Source organism: Crocodylus porosus, unplaced genomic scaffold, assembly GCF_001723895.1.
Source record: "Crocodylus porosus isolate Cpor-Errol unplaced genomic scaffold, CroPor_comp1, whole genome shotgun sequence".
NCBI lineage: Eukaryota > Metazoa > Chordata > Crocodylia > Crocodylidae > Crocodylus > Crocodylus porosus.
The window spans coordinates 5,822,540-5,840,758 of NW_017728949.1; the positions used below are offsets into that span (position 1 = coordinate 5,822,540).

Below are 18,219 nucleotides of genomic sequence, written 5' to 3' on the forward strand. Positions count from 1 at the left end.
CTCCCGTGAGGGAGCTGCCTGCCCCGGGCGGGGTTCCGGGCGGGGAAGCAGAAGCCGCGAGGTGCTGCGTCCTGCTTCACTGCGGCGGGGGCCATCCCCGCCCGCCGCACGGGCCCGGCAGCCGCCTCCCGGCCCTGCGGCCCCAGCGGGGGAAACGCGGGGCTCCGTGCGGCGGGCGAGGCGCTCCCGAGGTGGCTTGGGAAGCAAAGCCCGTGCTCGGCTTCGGCCAAGCGGAGCCCTGGCAGGCTGCGGCGGCACGGGCTTTCCCGCGCTGCCCCACGCGCGGCTTGCGGGGGAGGGCGTGGGGCGGTGCAGGCTCCGCGGCCATCCCCTCCTTGCTCCCCCGCTTTATTTCTTTGTCAGTAATCTGCCAATTAATGCCAGTGGGGATGTGGACATCTGTTCACTTAGGAAATAGACCGAGACGGTGAGGAATACGCAGCGGAGAGGGGCAGGGAACTGCTTGCTTTTGCAGCCCTGAGACCAGCCGCTGGAGCCTTGTGCTCCCAAGCGGCAGCCCTTTAGGTCATCCCCTGTAGCTTGGGAGAGCCGCAGTGGTAGGTTCCTTGCCCTGCCCCTGGAGCAGTCCCTAGAAGGGAAAAACAAAAACAGGCCTTGCCCTACTGTACTTGTCTTGCATGAGACCCTTAAACTCCTTCCACAACGGCCACCACCAACCAGCCAGATGGGCCCTCTGCCGGGGATCTCCAGGGAAAGAGAGCTCCTAAGACCTCTCCTGGCAGCCTTTTTGACTCCAAAGTCGGTAAGAGTGTTGTGGGGATGTTTTGCTCCTGACTGCATTCCCCTTGCTCAGACTCATCCCTGTCAGGAAGGATTTCTTCCCAAAAGTACTCCTGAAGAATCCACTTTGCTACCTTTGGCATGGAGCAGATTGCACACACCAACTGCAGAGACTTCCTCAGCCTGATGAAAGCTGCTTAAATCCAAAAGCTTGCTAAAAAATTTTTTCCAACTATTTAAGTTGGTCTAATAAAAGATATCAGATTCACGCAAAGAACCTTATCTGCCTATGTCCTTGGATCAAAAGGGCTACAACCTGCACCTCTGATTGCATTAAATGGCATTTGTTTGTTTTTTCAAGAAAACAGCTCTTGGAGAAACCAGTTGTCCCCTTCTACATGTTCTTGCTCTCGCATCACCTGATCCCCTGGCTCAGAAAGCTACTTCAAACTACAAAATGGGGAAAAAATGGGGGGGGGGGGGTTACAGGAATGACATGCAAACATCCCCAGCAAACACCCTTTATGTAAATTTGATTGCCAAATGGTGTTGCCTCTATCTTTGGCAATGCTTTGGGGGGGGGGGAGTTTTATTCAAGTAGAAAACAAATAGGTTTTTCATGTGGTCATCTGCCAGTACAAGGCACCTGAGGGCAAAGAGGTTTATCACAGGTTAAAAGGGGAAATTTTGTTGGGAGTCCTATGTCATCAGATGGTCACAACTCTGAGGGCCAGCTGTTGCTTCTTGAGTTCACCTAGTAGTCCCACTGGCCTATGCTTTGACTACCTGGGAGAGCCATGCTGTAATCTAGGTCCCGATTCAGTAATGCACTGAATGGCCGCAGCCGTGACCTTACAGCGTGCTGCGTGTTCGCCTTTCCTGGAGAAGCTGGGTCCCTTGAGGTGAAAGGCTTTGTATCTCTTTACCTTTGCCTTGTGCCATCGAGTTCAATACAATTTATTGTTTCAGGAAGAGTTTTTCTCCTCCTAATTTGGAATCAAATGCTGTGTGAAAGTGTGGAAACGTGTTATGCTTGTTCATGACATCAGAAACTGTTGTGATATCACAAATACAGTGAAGCCAATAGGTGTAGGTAAGCTGTAACAGGAGCCAAACTGCTCTGAATACAAATAACTTTAGTAATTGGCCAATATGATAAGAAAAACATGTCAGTGGTGGATGGATTTGTGTTTCAGTCTGGTATATTTGAAAGCTTTCTCCTATTATAAAAGTCCCTCTTTAAGCTCCCCTCAGGGATGTAAGTAGAGAGGGGAGATGTTTTTAATAGACAATAATAAGATAATCCACATAGAAAAAACCTCCTGCAATATTTTTACTGTAAGAGATAAACAATGCAGCTGCCAATTTGTAGGTAGTCATGCAAACATTAAGATAACAATTTAGGGGGGTGGGTGGGAGACCCTGGAAGATAACTCCCATGGCTACATGGCAGTGTGTTTTTCATCTTCCTGCAGTTTATTGCAGAAATAATCCAGTCAGAAAGTAATGGCATTGAGTGATCCAAGTACAGAGTGATTTGGATGATGTTTATGCAACTCTGAGCAATGCTCACTCGCATAGACTTTCAGATAGTTTGCTGAAAGTTTTAGTATTTTTAGAAACAACTTTAGTAATCTAGTAGAACTGATCATTACAAAGAAAGACATCCAGAACAATCCTTTTGCTTGCACCCACCAACCTGCATGCCCACTATTTTTTGTTAAAGTCCTATGAACTAGGATCTTCCTGAAAATAAAGGGACTTTGTTTTGCCTTTTGGGGGTTACTTTGGTAAAGGAATCAGGTGTTGTCAGGACCATTGTTTAAAAAGGGCCAATACGTGCTCAGTGAGGGACTAAGACCCATATGTCAGAGTGATAGTATTTGTTTTTCTAACTCTTCTGACACAGAATAATCGCTGTTTGTGGCGTGTGCAGTGAGAAGCTGACATGCTTTCCCCAAGGAGCCCTGCAAAGACGCTTCCCATCTTCATCTTCCCACTTTTCTTCCTTGCGACATTTACTCCTCTTTTGGTGTGTTGTGCCTGACCCAGAGGGTTGAGATCAGAAAGCAAACTAGCTTGCTGTGCTGGAAGTGGTTGCTTCCCCCCCAACTCTGATAGTAAGACATTCCACATAGCCTGTTGCAGGGGCTTTCAAACTGTGGTCCACAGACTCCTAGGGCCTCACAGACTACGTCTAAGGAGTCTGTGAAAGATGACTATGATCAATCAAAAGTATGTGAATACCCACACTTAACATTCAAAGGGGTCCGTACCTCCATTCAAAAGTTTTTAGGGGTCTGCAAATGAAAAAAGGATTAAAACCACTGGGCTACTGGATTTGTTTCCAAACAGAATTCCAGTGCATTTGGGTTCCAGGGCACTGTGGCCTTGTATCGTAGATAGCCTTGGAGGAGAACGCATCCTTCATAAGGTTTAGGAAGCTGTCAGGTTCAGATATGGCTGGGCTCCTATCTTGTGGGACCCCCAGTTGTATTAATAAGAAAAAATTACTGTTTAAGCATTGGGATGGCTGCCAAATTATGTGACCTTTGATAGACCAGCTGTGCTATAAAAATAAATCTTATGGATCTGGAAACTGCAATCCTATCTGAAATTGAAATAGAAGTCAGGCATTTAGCCATGACAGTGGGGGCAATTTGCAGCAGCATGAGAGAACTGAGCAATGAAACCCCCTTCCTCATTGTGATGTGAAGTTGTAGACACAAGCATCACTCACTTCCCCCTTGGGGTCTCTGGAATACAGTCATCTAATCCAGAAAGGGTAGAAAGATGACAGCGAATGTACACACCAGGGAGCAGGGGGAGGCGTGAACAACTCCATTCTTACCCTTACCGTACAGCAGCTCTGTGACACTTCTGATTATAATACACACAGGCAAGGAGATAACCAGGTTATTTCCAAAATCCCTGTCCACACACTGGGTGAAACTGCAGTAGCGACAACCACATAAATCAGGATTGTTTCTAGTGTAGTTTCACGTGGTTAGGGTTACAGTAGCGTGGTTCTAATCACAGTTGGAATCAAAGGGTCAACTGCTCTGAAGACAAAGCCAAATAGCAACCTCAAAGAGCCAATTTCTCAGCCAGACGTTATCCATGTGCAGTTAAAACACAAGCACTGGCTTCAACAGGAGTTTTTGTGAATACAGAGTCTAGGGATTGGTTTGGACTGAGCAGTGTGTTTTTTCCCTTCTCAAAAACAAGGACCCAGTGCTGTCAACTTGTACTCCTCCAAACAAACCTATTGCATTCACAGAAGTAAGGGCTGTGTACTTTAGAACTTGTTGGACTGGGTCCCAATCCTGCCTGTTGTCCCTGTAGACCTGTCCCCTTTGCAGAGCTGCATGGAGAAAGCGATACAGTTGTAATGTGGAGAGATTGTGATAGAGATAGCCTCAGCGAGAATGCACTACAGACCCACAGACTAATACGTGAGATGGGTTTCAGCAGTGGAACCTTTTATCTGCACTGTTCTCCTTTCCAGACTCAGTGGTGCAAATGAAATGGAGCTTGGACCTCAGCCATTTGTGTTTTGGGGTTTTTTTTTAAAGTATCCTGATTTGTCCATTATACATTTGAGACAAAACTGATAGAACTTATTCAAGATACCTTAAACTGTGGTGAGCCTGAACCTAGATCTCAAGCAGTTTGTATTTTGAAAGTCTGGTTTTCCCCGGCCAACTCTAACTTCAGTAGGTTTCCCTACTGATGCCATTCATTTTCAGGTTTCTTATGTTTCTTAGGGGATTCCTCAGTGACTATCATTGGCCTGTAATACTTCTAAAGAGAGAAAGAGAGAGAGATGTAAGTAGCCATGCATGTATGCTCACACATGCGTGCACATACATACAGACTTTTCCTTCTTTTCTCTCGCCCTCCCTCTCTGGTCAGTGAATGTTTAATCAGCAGGAAGCAGTATGTTTAAGGCACTTTTCAGAAACTATAATAACTTTTGCTCTGGTATTAAGGTTTAGTAGCAGTTGAATTAGAGCAAGTCATCATAAAAACAAAATAACTTCTGCCCAGCAAGGCTCTTAATAATCCCATCTCCTCCTGTGCCTTCATAATATAACCCAGAAGAGTGCAGGAAGATAACTATGAGAGGATCCTCTCCAGCAAGGTGGTGCACATTAGGTGTGCCACTAAGATGCCTGGTGGGCAGCCTAGTGCCAAACATCACAGAGAGTGTAATGCTGGGTGACTTGCTCAAACAATTTCAAAAGATCCTCTGATAAGGGGCAGCTGGGGGCTCTCCGTCACTTGCCTTTTCAAAAGGAGGAAGGGAACCGTGATGTGTCTAGAGGTGTAACAAGAAGGTTTGATAAAAAGGAACTAAGGCAGTTGTTCCTGAAAGGCATTAAGGAGGTATGAGGTACAGTCTCATCACTATTATCATAAATACAGCTTTAGAGAGCTCCTTTCATCAAAAGAGCTGAAACATCTTTACAGATAAATCCTAGATGGATGCACGGAGTCTTCTTTAATTCATGGAGCTAAAATTGTCTCCTGTTTTTCTTCCATCATCACTAGATGAGCCTTTTTGCAGGGGAGGTTTATCAAATATTTTACAGAGACACTGTGGCTGGGTGAGCTAGGTGCTGCCTGCAATTTAGAAGACATGGGTTTTACTCTTGATTTTGTTCTGAACCTGCAAGTAATTTCTCTTTGTGCCTCAGTTTCCCTGTTTGTAGAATAGTGATCATGACTACTCCTTTCTAAAGCTCAACAAGTTAAAAAAGTTCTATGCAAACTTGATATTATGGTCAATACTATTATCAAAACAACAGTATAGTTTTGGATGCTAGCAGTTATAATACAAAAACATTTCATAGTAACCTGAAAGTTGTATTAATCTTCCCCCCTCTCTGATGATTACCGGAGTAGCCATGAATTGTTATTCCAGACCTATCACGGATGGCTCCAAAATTACATTTGCAGTAAGGTCAGACCAATAGTGGACATAAATATAAACTTACACTATTAGATCAGTTGCCCTATTGGAATTGCATTTGTTTATGATATCAGATGGCAAATAATGAGGTTAGTGCGGGTGGCACCATGTGAAGCCAGGATGAGAAATCTCATCAAGGTTACTTTTTTTTTTTTAATGAAATGAGAATTTTTAAAGATGAAGGGTCAGTGTCACAGCTGGTGTAAACTGGCAAAGCTCCCATGAAGTCAGAGGGACTATAGCCTTAGCTGCTGTAAATCAATCTAGCTCCACTGAAGTCAATGGGCCAGAACGGTAGCTGGTTTAGCTCCACTGACTTCAAAGTACTTGTGCTGATTTTACACCACATGAAGATTTGGCCCTGTCGTTTTCAGAGATGAGATTCTAGTAGTCTATTTCAGATTAGATTTTATGGATTAATGTAGCAAGGAAGGAACAGGTATTGGAGATCTCCCAGGTTCACTCTTTTCCAAAAAAAAGTTCTTCAAACATGATTTATTTTAGCAAAAGCTGACTGCAAAAAGTTCCATTTGCTGAGCTTTCAGGAGTTCATTGTTCACTGCTGTCCAGCACTATAAAGTGAATATATTGCATCCCTTCCCATTTGCCTTAGGAAGTGGTCAAACGACTGCATTCCTAAACTGATGGATTGGCTCCTTTCTTTTTTGCTTAAGCCCAGACAAGGTTTTTATGAGGCTGTCTCGTGACAGACTGGAGTCACTTTGAATAAAACAAAATCCTAGTTAAAAAAATCAGCTTAGCTGTGGTTCTAGCATGAGATGTAGTTAAAGTCTGAGCGCAGTTTGGAAGGACTCGCATGAGGTGGCATAGGGCCTGGGGAACTTTCCCATTTTATAAAATCTTCAAATATTTGTGTGTGTGCATACTCCTTTTCTCTCAGGAAAAGTGCCCCATGACTCTAAGTGCAACATCTTGTTTGTGTGTGTTTATCTGTTAATTTGTTTAGGAAGCCTTTGAAACTTTATCCCGCAACACAAATCAAGCTAGTGTGATACCACTGTTAATATGACCTCCCTTACTGAGGCTGATATATTTAACTTTGTAACTTCCTCTGCTCTGGATAGCTTTCCTTGAAAAAAATAACTAAGGGATGATGTTTAAATTAGAAATTTCAAATCAGTTGATGTTTGATCCTTCTTTGGCTTACTAGACTAGAAGCTTTCTGTGTTGGGGATGTTGTCTTCTGGTTTTTAGCTTAGTATGTTTTACCAGTTCTAAGTTGTTCAGAGAGCACTGTGATGAGTGACCCCATAAAAAACTACATAAAGAGTTCTAAAGCACAGTGCACAGTGTAGGATGAATATTAATAATAATCCATCCACCAGGACAGTTTTTTTTTTCATCTAGCTCCCAATTCAGCAGAGCACATGTAACTTTAAGCAAATGCTTAAATCATTAGACTCCAGTGGGACTTAAGCAGGCCCTTAAGTGCTTTTCTGAACAGGGATATCTTGCTGAATTGGGGCTTAAGATTTAATCATGGACCTATGACCATAATGTGGAGAGGGGGTGCTGAGCATTCTCAGGTCTCATTGACTTCAATCTCAAGACTCACTCTGCTGTTGGTCAAATCTGGTCTTTCCTGAGCAGCAGATGGACATGTACTAGGATAGAAAGGTGCAATTAGGGAATGCTCTCTTTGTGCTGAATCTGAAGGAGCATAGATCTCAGCTTGCCATGGAGGAAAGAGCAGGATGAAGTGGGCATTGTTTTTAAAAAAGGAAATAATTTGGCTTGAGGGAATGGAGCCTCAACAGCCAACAAAAAACACATCTTCTCATTTTTCCTTCCTTGCTTTTTGCTACAGATCTTGCCACTTACTTTTCCCATCTTCTCTCCTGTTTTCTGATTTCAGGGAACATTGGCTCTTTGGTCTCATTTGTTTCTAACCTCAGAAGCACTTGAGTGATACTCCTGACCCAGATAAAGCTCATTTGTTTTCCTTGGGCTGAATGACATGCATGCTTTGTTAGAGGCAGGCAGCTCCACGCTTGGGGAGGCCCTGATGTTTCACAGATGCTCCCGATTTGGCTGCAAAGAGCTTTGCCTGTCCCACTCCTAAGACTCTGACATAACCTTTCCCAAAAAACAGCAGCAAGGGGATGCTTTAGGCCTCTCTGTCCCTTGCTAGTAGCAGGGAGCTCCTTACATCAAAGCATTGGGAGTCAGTAGGAAGGTACATAAACTTCACTGATCACATCTGTGTCTGCTTGGCTTATGTTCACCCAGCTCTTGGCGTAATGCAAAAGCTGGCCCAGGATTTTCTGGTGGTAGTTGCTTTGTCAGTTGTTCCAAAGTCCTGGCCATGACTTTCCAGAGAAAATTACCCAGGCTGCTCTTGGGCTTTTCAGGGAGGCAAAACTCCTACTGATGTTAGGAACTGACTGGTGCTTTTACCTCTGTCTCCTTTCTTGGAGGAGGAAGAAAGTAGTGGGTTCTCCTGTCTCATGTGTATTTTGCATGAGAATGCAACAAACCAAGGTGACCTAAGATTATTGACTATTTCTTATCAGAAGCCACTAAGCTGGTGGGGTAGGGAGGATATTGTTGTGAAATGTGCCTCTTCAGCTATGGTAATTTTTAAGTTAATGTCTGAGTTGGTTTTTGTCTTTTTTGCACCTAAGATCAGAAGATACCCTCAGCCCTTCTCTTTTGATGCAAGCAAAAATCTGGTGGAGATTTAATTGGCAGAAAATTGGAGTGAGAGAATGTTCTCTTTGTCTACCACCCTCATGATTTCACAGCATTCAAGACTTCAGGAGCCTTATCCCCATAGCAGGAAAAAGGGGAAGTTCCCTGGGCCAGACCATCCTTTGTGGTTCACTTCTGTAATATTCCAGTGGCAGTTGTGTGCACATGTATATGCTGGGCAAAAGGAAGTATCAGCTCATAATTCCCAGGCCTGCAGGAAAATCCTGCAGTCCTAGGGACACTTTCAGCAGGCTGAAGCTTTTTGTGCAATGCTTACCTTCAGACTGCACCTCTGACCTTGCTTTCCCAACCTTGCCCTGGCAGAACACCTCAGGGAGCTGTACTTTAAGGACTTCCTGTTGGTCTCTGCTGTAACTTCCTTCCAGGGGTTCACAGTGTGGAGGGGGAAACAGTGTGAGGTAAGGCTGGAATGACCTCACTTTCCTGCAACTCTGAAAGAGAATGATGTCCAAGAGAACAGGCACTCCCAGCACCTCCTGCTCATTGCAATGGAGCATGCCTGCTGTACAAGGACTTTCAGGAGAGGAAAAGAATAAGGCTTCCTGGTGACCCAGCAGAATAGGCGTGGTCCATCCAGCTCCCCTCCACCTGGCAGTACCCAGGACCTCCGGTTCCAGAACAGGTGTGTTCCATCAGGAGCTCTGTTTCCAAGTCCCGCATTTGATGTGTAAAGCAGTGGAAAGTATTGTGCACCTGACAGACCTGGCTAATATTTTGAAATTTCATTTCCATTTTATTAACTGTATTTAGGGCTGACATAACCTGCCAGAATGCATTAAAAACTGAATGCATATAACTTCCAACACATGGCTTGGCTTGCTTCCGTTATGCTACCCAACCCATGTACTGCACTCCTGATAAACTCCAGGGCTGAATGGGTGCCTTATCCTCTGTCCGTGCACAAACTGGCCGCAATTTAGTTAAACCAGTTTGAGTGGACTCTGTTATTCATGCCAAAAGTGCCCTATTTTGTTGAATATAAGCCTGCTCCTAATTGAGTTAAACTAAATGGAAACAAGTCTGACTTAGACAGAAATATGAGCATCCATACAGCCTTTTGTGCAAATTTAACTAAATTGTTTTCAAAATATACTGCTGTTTCAACTATTGTAACTGTGTGTAAACCATGCCTTGGCTTTCAAAGAAATTCAGCGTTTCAACTCAATGGCATCTCTATTGAGGCAAATCATATTGTAGTCAGCAAGGAGTGCTGGTTCTGACTGGATATTTTTGTGGCGTATACATTTAGGCATTAGAAAATGAACTGGCACCGGTACAGTGCCACAAAAGAGACATTCAGAATTAGTGTCGTTCCATCACTTTACTTATTATACAGTACTGGCTACCACAGCATCTAAATGCTGAGTATGGACAAGATGCTGCCACAAACTATATTCCTGGACAACCGTGTTTATTTGGCAATGAAGGGATGAATGCTGGGACAGAATCTGGCCCTGCAAGTGCAAGGGGGTGAGTTATCCTGACACTTTGTTACAGAGTTACAGTGAGATTTTTATCCACATAGTATGCATGAGGCTGAGAAATGCAGTGGAACCACCATCTGTTTATTTATTCCAAACACCCATTGCATTTTGTCTCTTAAATTGAGACTAGAATCAGGCCTGTGATCATGCCTACATTGTCTATCCTACAGTTGGTTTGCATGAATGTGCAAGTGTAAACTTAAAATTTGTGTGGCACTAGATTTCTGCACCTGGGTTCATTTAACAAGAAAATACAAAGATCGGCCAGATTCTGATACTTTTATTGACTTCAAAATAAACTGACATCAATATACAATGGAGTATTCATAGTATGCAATACAAGTAAGGATTCTAGGGTCCTATGGGACTTGGTTGGTGAAGCTGGTATCAGTTGAGTGGGTAAGCGTATGTGAAAAATCTGGAGAGCAGAAGATAGAGGATGATGAAGTGTGGAAGGATTGACTGCATTTTCATTGCTTTAAGACTTCACCCTTTCCAAGAAAAATAGTCTGCAGTTTGAATATTTATCTTTGTTTCAGGAGTACATGTGTGCAAATGATGTGTGAACTTTTTATGAGAGGGTGTGAAAGTGTGTACATGAGTAAAGTGTGAATTACACATCTATTTGTATGACGATGTCAACAAGTACATGAAATCTCTCTTGCACGTGTACGTCTCCTTCCCTCCCTCTCTTTCTCCCCCTCCTGTCTGAAATCCACATAGACACGTGTGAGTTCATGTGCTTTGGAAAGAGGGGAAAATAGATTTGTGCAAGAATGTGTGTTTGTAAATGTTTGTATGTTGAGCAAGCACTCCCCATGGAACAAGACCAGATGTTTTTATGCGTTCTCAGCTCTTAAACGTTCTTGTCATGATTTCTTTAGGATTATTGTTACTACGGAGGGGGTTTTTTTTTTTAGAAAAAGGGAAAGTCACAGAGCTCTCATCGGAGACATGAGGAGAAAGTTATTTTTAAGAAGGAATGAGGTTTTGAACAAGAAAAATTAGGAAGAGACAAAAATAGTTCTGTGTTGCAGAGGAAGTAATTACTCTCTTGTGGAGCAGCCCGAACTCACCTCCTGTGAGGAGGCTTCCTGTCGCTATTGTTCCCTGCAGTGAATGTGCGTGGCACATACTTTTTCTTTTTGCAGGGAGCTTGCAGGGCAGGAGGTAGCACATGGGTCACAGAAGTTTTTCTAAATCATCCCAGATAAGGAGTCCAGCTTCACAATTCTCAGAACACAGGAACTGGGCAAGTTGAATGTAAGGCTGTGACAGCATATGGGACAGCTGGTGATCCATGTTCTTTAAGGCCAGATCTTCAGGTGGGGCAAGGCAGAAAAGTTCCAATGATCTCAGCAGAAATAGGCCTCTAAAGATGTTGGCCTTAAAGGCTTTTCAAGTGATAAACCTGTATTTTCAGTCACACAGGCTAAACATAGTGTTGGCAAACCTGTGCGGGGGCTGAGTTGTACTGTACGTCTTGTGGTATGTAATGTCTGAAGAGCACCCAGAGAAATGTAATTTGGTTTCCTGAAGAAAGAGAAAGGGGTAACTTTCAGAAGCGGGTTCATTTGTGATGGACTAATTATCTCTGTTATCTCTGCCTTTGTGTAAAGAACACTATAATTGTTCATCTGTGCTAGAGATCAGGCTCCCCCCTGTGCTTTGTCAGTAAGTACAAGATTGTGCATCCCTATTAGAAGAGAAGGAGGAGGAGGACTGGCTCTGTTTTGTGATCTAATACAGATTAGCACATCTGCGACAGAAGTAAGGGAAGCAACACTGCGGAAAGCCTGGGTGGTTGAATCAACGTTGAGTAGCATACCTGCCCTCTCTTTTTTTCCCCCATTTGAACTCTTGACAAGCCCATGTAAGATAGAGAAGGTGGAGACAATAACATGCTCTGGATGGAGGATGGCTGAGCTGCACCTGTAGCAAAGAAGATAGTGTCTTGTTGGGTAGCTGCTGAGCAGTAATATATAATTCACAAGACCAGGCTGTTTCATGCAGATATTGAAGCATGACAGGGCTAGAGGAGCAAAATCTCAGAGGCATTTCCTTTATTCCCCTTTGTCCTGCTCTTTCCTGCTTTCCTCCTGGTGCACTGTAGCTCTTAAATTAAAATCTTCCCAAGACAAAGTGTTTTTGGCCCTAAGGAATTTCATCCTTTGCTGACAAACATCTTGCGTTGTCAGTGCTGTGTTGTAAATTTCTTGAATATGGCTTCAGTAGCAATGGAAGGTGTTCAGCACTTTCCTGGACCGGGCCATTTATAGTCATTTATAGCTCCACCGTGTCCAGGTAATTCTGTTTTTAATGTGGCGACTTTATTTTCTCCTGCTCCTAGTCTAGCCTACAAGACAAAAAAGCCTATCTCTAAACCAAGGATCAGGTTACCAAAGAGCAGCAGCCCAGCACTTACCTCTTAAATATATTAATAGTGCTCACATTTGGTGAATCATCACAATTTTGCATAGCTGCTTGACTTTATTAGTTCAGTGGCACTGTTTCACTGCTATGGCACACAGTCATCTGCTAGAGGTAGCTGTACCTATTGGTGGCAGTTGGGGCCATTTCGTAGGGGTGCAGGGTGAGTAAATCCAGAAATGTAGTATGTGGATATATATCAGAGAGAGGGACTTTGTTGAGGTTCTTCATATGTTATCAGTGGACACTGATTCAGACTTTCCTTCCAATGAGTCATGAAATAATAAATCAGATCTGCAGCATTCATGAGATTAAATGTTTTTTTGAAAATGAAATCACCCTCCAGGGCCTGTTATACCCCAAGACTGAAAGTGCTTCTTCTGCTTAGCATGTAATTGTTACCAGGCCATTTGTGGCCCAGCACCACAAAACCACCATTGTTGATTATTGGAGCCTGTAATTCCAACAGCTCAGTTGGCTTGAAGCACTCCAGGAGGAGAGAGAGACAAAACTCAGAAGGGAGGTATCGGGAAGAGGGTTGGCAGACAGAGATGCAGGACTGTCTTGTGGTTTAAGCACGGGATGGCGCGTCAGGAGATCTGGGATCTGTTCCCAGCTCTGCCACAGACTTCCTGTCTGGGTTTAGGCAAGTTGCTTAACCCTTCTGTGCCTTCGTTTTTTTACCTGTCAAATTTGGATGAAGAATTTTCAATATTCTACAGGAATACTGTGAATTTTAATCCAGTAATGCCTGGGGGTGCCCTCGATGTACCTATGCACGAGTGCTGCAGAACAGTATGTGAAGGAGCCTGTAGGAAGGAGGCATTAAAGGCAGCTCCATATGATCTGATATCCCCGTGCCTCTTTTTCATACTTCTGTAGTGTGTTGGCAAGAGCACTTATGGTTTCTTTCCTGTTCTGTGTATAATGTGGTACGTGTGTTGAGGGTCCTGTATATGATAATCGCCTTTACGGGAAATGTCCAGAGATTAGCTTTGTACAGGACTGCTCTGCTGTAAAAGGCCTGTAAAATATTCTTTATCAGAAAACCACTGGGGAAGACATAGAGAAGTCAGCTATAAGGCATATGATGTTCATAACCAGTTTTAGCCACTTGTTCTCTTGTTTCTTTTTATAGTTCAATCGTGTGGGGGTCGTTTGAATTCCAAAGATGCTGGCTACATCACCTCACCTGGATACCCACAAGATTACCCCTCCCACCAGAACTGTGAGTGGGTCATTTATGCCCCAGAATCGAACCAGAAGATTATCCTCAACTTCAACCCTCACTTTGAAATTGAAAAGCATGACTGCAAGTAAGAGCCTTCCTCTTTTTCTTTGGTCTGCTCCTCCTTCTCTTCTGTCCTTAATCCATTAATATGGGGATGTGGTGTTCCCTGCAGTGTGATACCATGGGATGGTTCCAGTCTCTAGGACCTCCTTATGTCACTGTTTTTCAAAGCGAGCAATGTCTGCTTGCCTAGAGCAGTCTGTGGCCCAACTTTACACACACAAGTGTATTCCTCAAATATGGTTGGCTAATTTAACTTGAAGTAGCAGTGAAGGCAAAGCAGTTCAGGTTTCAGCTTGGGTTTGGAGGTTGAGTTCTGGCCTATCAGGCAACCTGGAATTGAAATCAAGCTTTGCTAGCCAAAGTTAAACATAAATTGCCTTTGTCTTCACTGCTGTTTTAACCCAAATTAGCCAACCAAGTTAAGAACACACAGGCCAGGGACAAAAATGACACATAGATTGGTATAACTGATCAGAAACTGTTCAAATCTATAACACAACAGAAGTTCAGTGCATATAAACTGCTTTCAAAATGGCTGAAACTGATTTAAGATAAACCTGGATGGATGTAGTATCAGACATAACTGGTTTGATTAAATTGGTTTACTGAACTTCTGCTCCAGATCCCCTCCAGATTCAAGTTAACTCTTGTGAGCATCCCAGGTTGATTTGCACCCCCTTCCCCACAGGGTGGGCAGGCTAGCTTTGGCCCAAGCTGTCTGCTGTGGCCGAGCAGGGAGGTGTGCTCTGGCACCCTCCAGCCTTCTGGTCTGGGTTTCTGCAGTCATGTGGCTGCATTTCCAGAATCAAAAGTGAATGTCTGTTTAGCAGTTCAATCTATGCAGCTTACAGTAAACCTGTGAAGATTGAATTGATTCAGCCTTGGGCTTTTTGACTGTCTGTACTTAGCCACATTGTTTTTTATAGCATATAACTGAGTACTAGGGCTGTGCGAAATGGCACCATTCTATTTCGCCTTGAGTTTTGAGGTTTCAATGGAACAGCATTTTGTATCGAATTTCATTTTGATTTGAAATGGCTGTTCTGTTTTGCTTCATCAAAACAGTGAGGCTATTCTGACTCTGTTTCAATGTTTCGCTACATTGGCCAGGGCTGGGCTGACTTCTCATTCCGGGCAACAGATCTGGCCAGGACGGGGAAGTCAGCCCAGCTGACGGGGAAGTCCATCCCCGGCACTATGGTTGAAACATTTTGACTTTAGAAGGTTTTGACTAGCCTTGCTTTGTTTTGAGGCTGTTTCAGATCCCTTTGTTTCATTTCGATTTTGCTGTTTCGACCTCAAAATGAGTTGAAACAGTGTCAAAACAAAACGGACGGTGAAATTTCGCACAGCCCTACTGAGTACATAGGGCCAGTGGAAAAGGTATGTGTGAATCCCAGCCTCAGGTTGCAAATTTATAGCAATTCTTGGAACATAGAAAAGGTTTGTTTTGTTCCCTGTACCAGAATGTTGGTTCTACTGCTCTTGGCAAACTGTGATTTTGGATGTCCAGGAAAACAATTAGCAGGTAGTAAAGAATAATTAACAGCCTCAGAGGGCACCATTAAAGGCTGAAGTAATCATATGGTCTCTGTGGACTTAAAACTGTGTATCAGCAGGAGTCAGTGGCTTGCTATAGAGATGCCTGAAATGTGGAAGAGCTTAATCTCCTAGAATGGGCCTGATCCTGAGGTTATGACACAGGCTGTATTTCTACTGTTGTAAAAGAGGATGGGGAAGAGGCCCTCTATTAAAGGACTACAGGACAGGGCCTTCTGGCAGAACTAGAGATTGCATTCACTGTGACAAATGATTGATGTATTTGAGGAATTTACTGAAGGTTAAAATTATACAGCCAGATACTCAAATGGTGCAAACTGACATAGTTATATTAACGTTGTGCTAATTCACCCCAGTTGAGAATCTGTCCCATTGTATACATATAGGGCTTACTTACACGTGCATTTAAGTGCAACTAAATTTAATGCACATTAAGCTACTGGACCCAGCAGGACCTCCTGCTCGAGCCCCGGACAGCTGCACACCCATCAGTGGGGCCCAGGGCACTGCCTAAGAGTGGCCCTACCCAACCCCCTTCTCCTGCACTTCCTGCTCTACGCCACCTACCCCGCTGCCCATACACCCCCTGCTCACCCCCAGCACCATTCTGACAACACACATGGGTGAAACAAAAAAACTTTATTATCCTCACAACACCCACCCCCATCCTTCCGCCCTCTCTACCCTCAACAAACAGAGCCCCTCTACCACCATCCTCACCCACCGACAATAAAAACCCTGTTTACAAGTGGGAAAACTATATACAAGGGGAAACTGTATACAATAGTACAATGCAATATACAAACTATATACGCTATATCTGCTCCAAGCCCAGAGTAGGGGGATGTGGGGGTGCGGGGCCTAGGGTGCAGGGTCCTGGGCAAGGTTCCCTCTAAGGGGGCTGGACTCGATGATCTTCTGAGGTCCCTTCCAGCCCTAATGTCTATGAAATAAGGTGCGTGCATGCGCGGCCATGCACAACTAAAAGTATGGCCACGCACAGCCTTTTCAAGGAAAGGCTGGGGCAGGGGGCTGGCATGGGCTCTGCCAGCTCTGGGGAAGTGCTGCGCTCCCCCGCATCAGGGCCTGGGAGTGGAGCACTTCCCCGGAGCCTGAGCCAGCCCCCCACCCAAGCTCCATCCCTGTCTTGCCCCACCTCAGGGAGGAGCCACTGCCTGCCCCAAGTGAGGCTCCGCCAGCTCCAGGACACTGCTCCACTCCCCCGCATTGCCTTGGGGAGTGAGGAGGCACGTGGCTTCAGGGCTGGGAGAGGACCAGTGTCCCAGAGCCAGCAGAGCCTCACTGGGGCAGGCAGCGGCTCCTCCCTGAGGTGAGGCAAGGCAGGGATGGAGGATGGGGCGGGCAACTGGCATGGGCTCCACTGGCTCTGGGGAAGTGCTCCACTCCCTGGCCCTGATATGGGGGGCGTGGAGCACTTCCCCAGAGCTGGGGAGCCTGCGTCAGGCTCTGGCTCCAGCCCCTGGACTCTGGCTCCAGCCCCGGGACCCAGGCAGTATAGCCAGGACAAAAGATGAAAGCGGAAGAGAAGGGCTCTGATTAGAGACCTGCCAAACTATTTGGAAATAATTGTAATAGCCCGTTTGCTCACCATTTCTTCCTTTCAGCACTGCTAGCACAGTGCTCCAGCTAGCACTGCTAGCTCCAGCCCCTGGCCTCTGGCTCCTGGTCCCCAGCCCCAGCCTCCAGCCACTGGCCACCGGCTCTGGCCCCTGGCCCCCGGCCCCAGCCTTCAGCCACTGGCTCCAGCCCCTGGCCCCTAGTCCCAGCCTCTGGCCCCTGGTCCCGGCCTCCAGCCTTCAGCCCCCTTGGTAAACATCCCATGCCAGACCGAGGCAGCGTGCTCATGGACAGCTGCTCCTTAGAGGGAGCATTGGTCCTGGGGCCAGGTGCTTAGCACCCCAACCCCTTGATGTTCTCTTGGGCTGGGTTCAGGCTGGCCCCCTAGAGGCAGGGCATACCTGGCACTAAATTTAGTGCCAGGTCGTGTCTCACGTGTGTTAATGCACATTAACTAATCATGCCTAAATCTGATACCTGCATTTGCACACACCCACCAATAATAAAATCAAATAAAATATAGATGTGGTTAGCCTAAGTTAATGCACATTAAGGGCACACATGTTTTGATGCACATCCATAATGTATATTAATTTAGGCTAATGTGCATTAACATGTCTCATGTAGACATGACCATAGAGCCTGATCCAGTTAGGTACCAAGTTCCCTGAATTCAATGAGTGTTGAAGGAGTTCAGCATCTTGCAGAGTCAGACTTACATATAAGTGCAGAGAAAGTAGAGGAAAGATGGATACCAGTAGGAAGGTGCTTCTATGATGTTGGATAGGTCTTCTTTAGATTCATCTGTATAATTACTTATGGCTAATACAGTCATCCCAAATGAAATACATGATACTAAAAACTTCAGAGTTCTGTGCTCCATTCCATATTTTCAGTGTCTGTGCAGGGGAGTATGATACCATGGCTACGGTGTGGCAGTCCTAACTCTTACAGTGTTTTACTCTGGGACCTGTCAGGGGGTAATTTTGCAAAACAACTCAGTACCCACAAATGTCCTCAGATTTTTAAAAGAACTCAGTGGTTATGAAACGGTGAACTTTGGAAGGTGTGAAAGAAATGCTACGTGATGGGCACTTCCAAAACCTCACTTTGTTTAGCTTCTACATATGTGCAGCGCTGGTGTTGGACATCTGGTTCCAATTGCAAGTGCTGAACACTTAAGTCTGACCAGATCTATATTGAAATTTTTACCATATGTCTCTGTCTCTCTTTGTATCTATGAAATGGGGATAAGACTGTTTTTCTGACAGGGAATTATATTACTTATGGTTTTCCAAGTTCTTTTTCTTAGAGTATGAGCAAGCTTTTAGTCTTAGTAGAAATATGTTTTTTGGTTGTTTTTAGTTATATAGGACTCAGGCTACAAACTGTGTGAACAGCAGGAGAGTGTGCTTTCTGCTGTG

At 44.8% G+C, this 18,219-nt stretch overlaps 1 protein-coding gene across 7 annotated transcripts in view; it reads left to right on the plus strand.

Moving 5' to 3' along the window:
- Positions 1 to 18,219, plus strand: part of NRP2 (neuropilin 2) — a 129,470-nt gene that overhangs the window by 1,515 nt on the left and 109,736 nt on the right. For all 7 annotated transcript variants that reach the window (XM_019553692.1, XM_019553689.1, XM_019553690.1 and 4 more), the window contains exon 2: positions 13,502 to 13,679. In XM_019553692.1, coding sequence (XP_019409237.1) covers positions 13,502 to 13,679 — 178 coding nt within the window. The remainder of the gene's footprint in view (positions 1 to 13,501; positions 13,680 to 18,219) is intronic.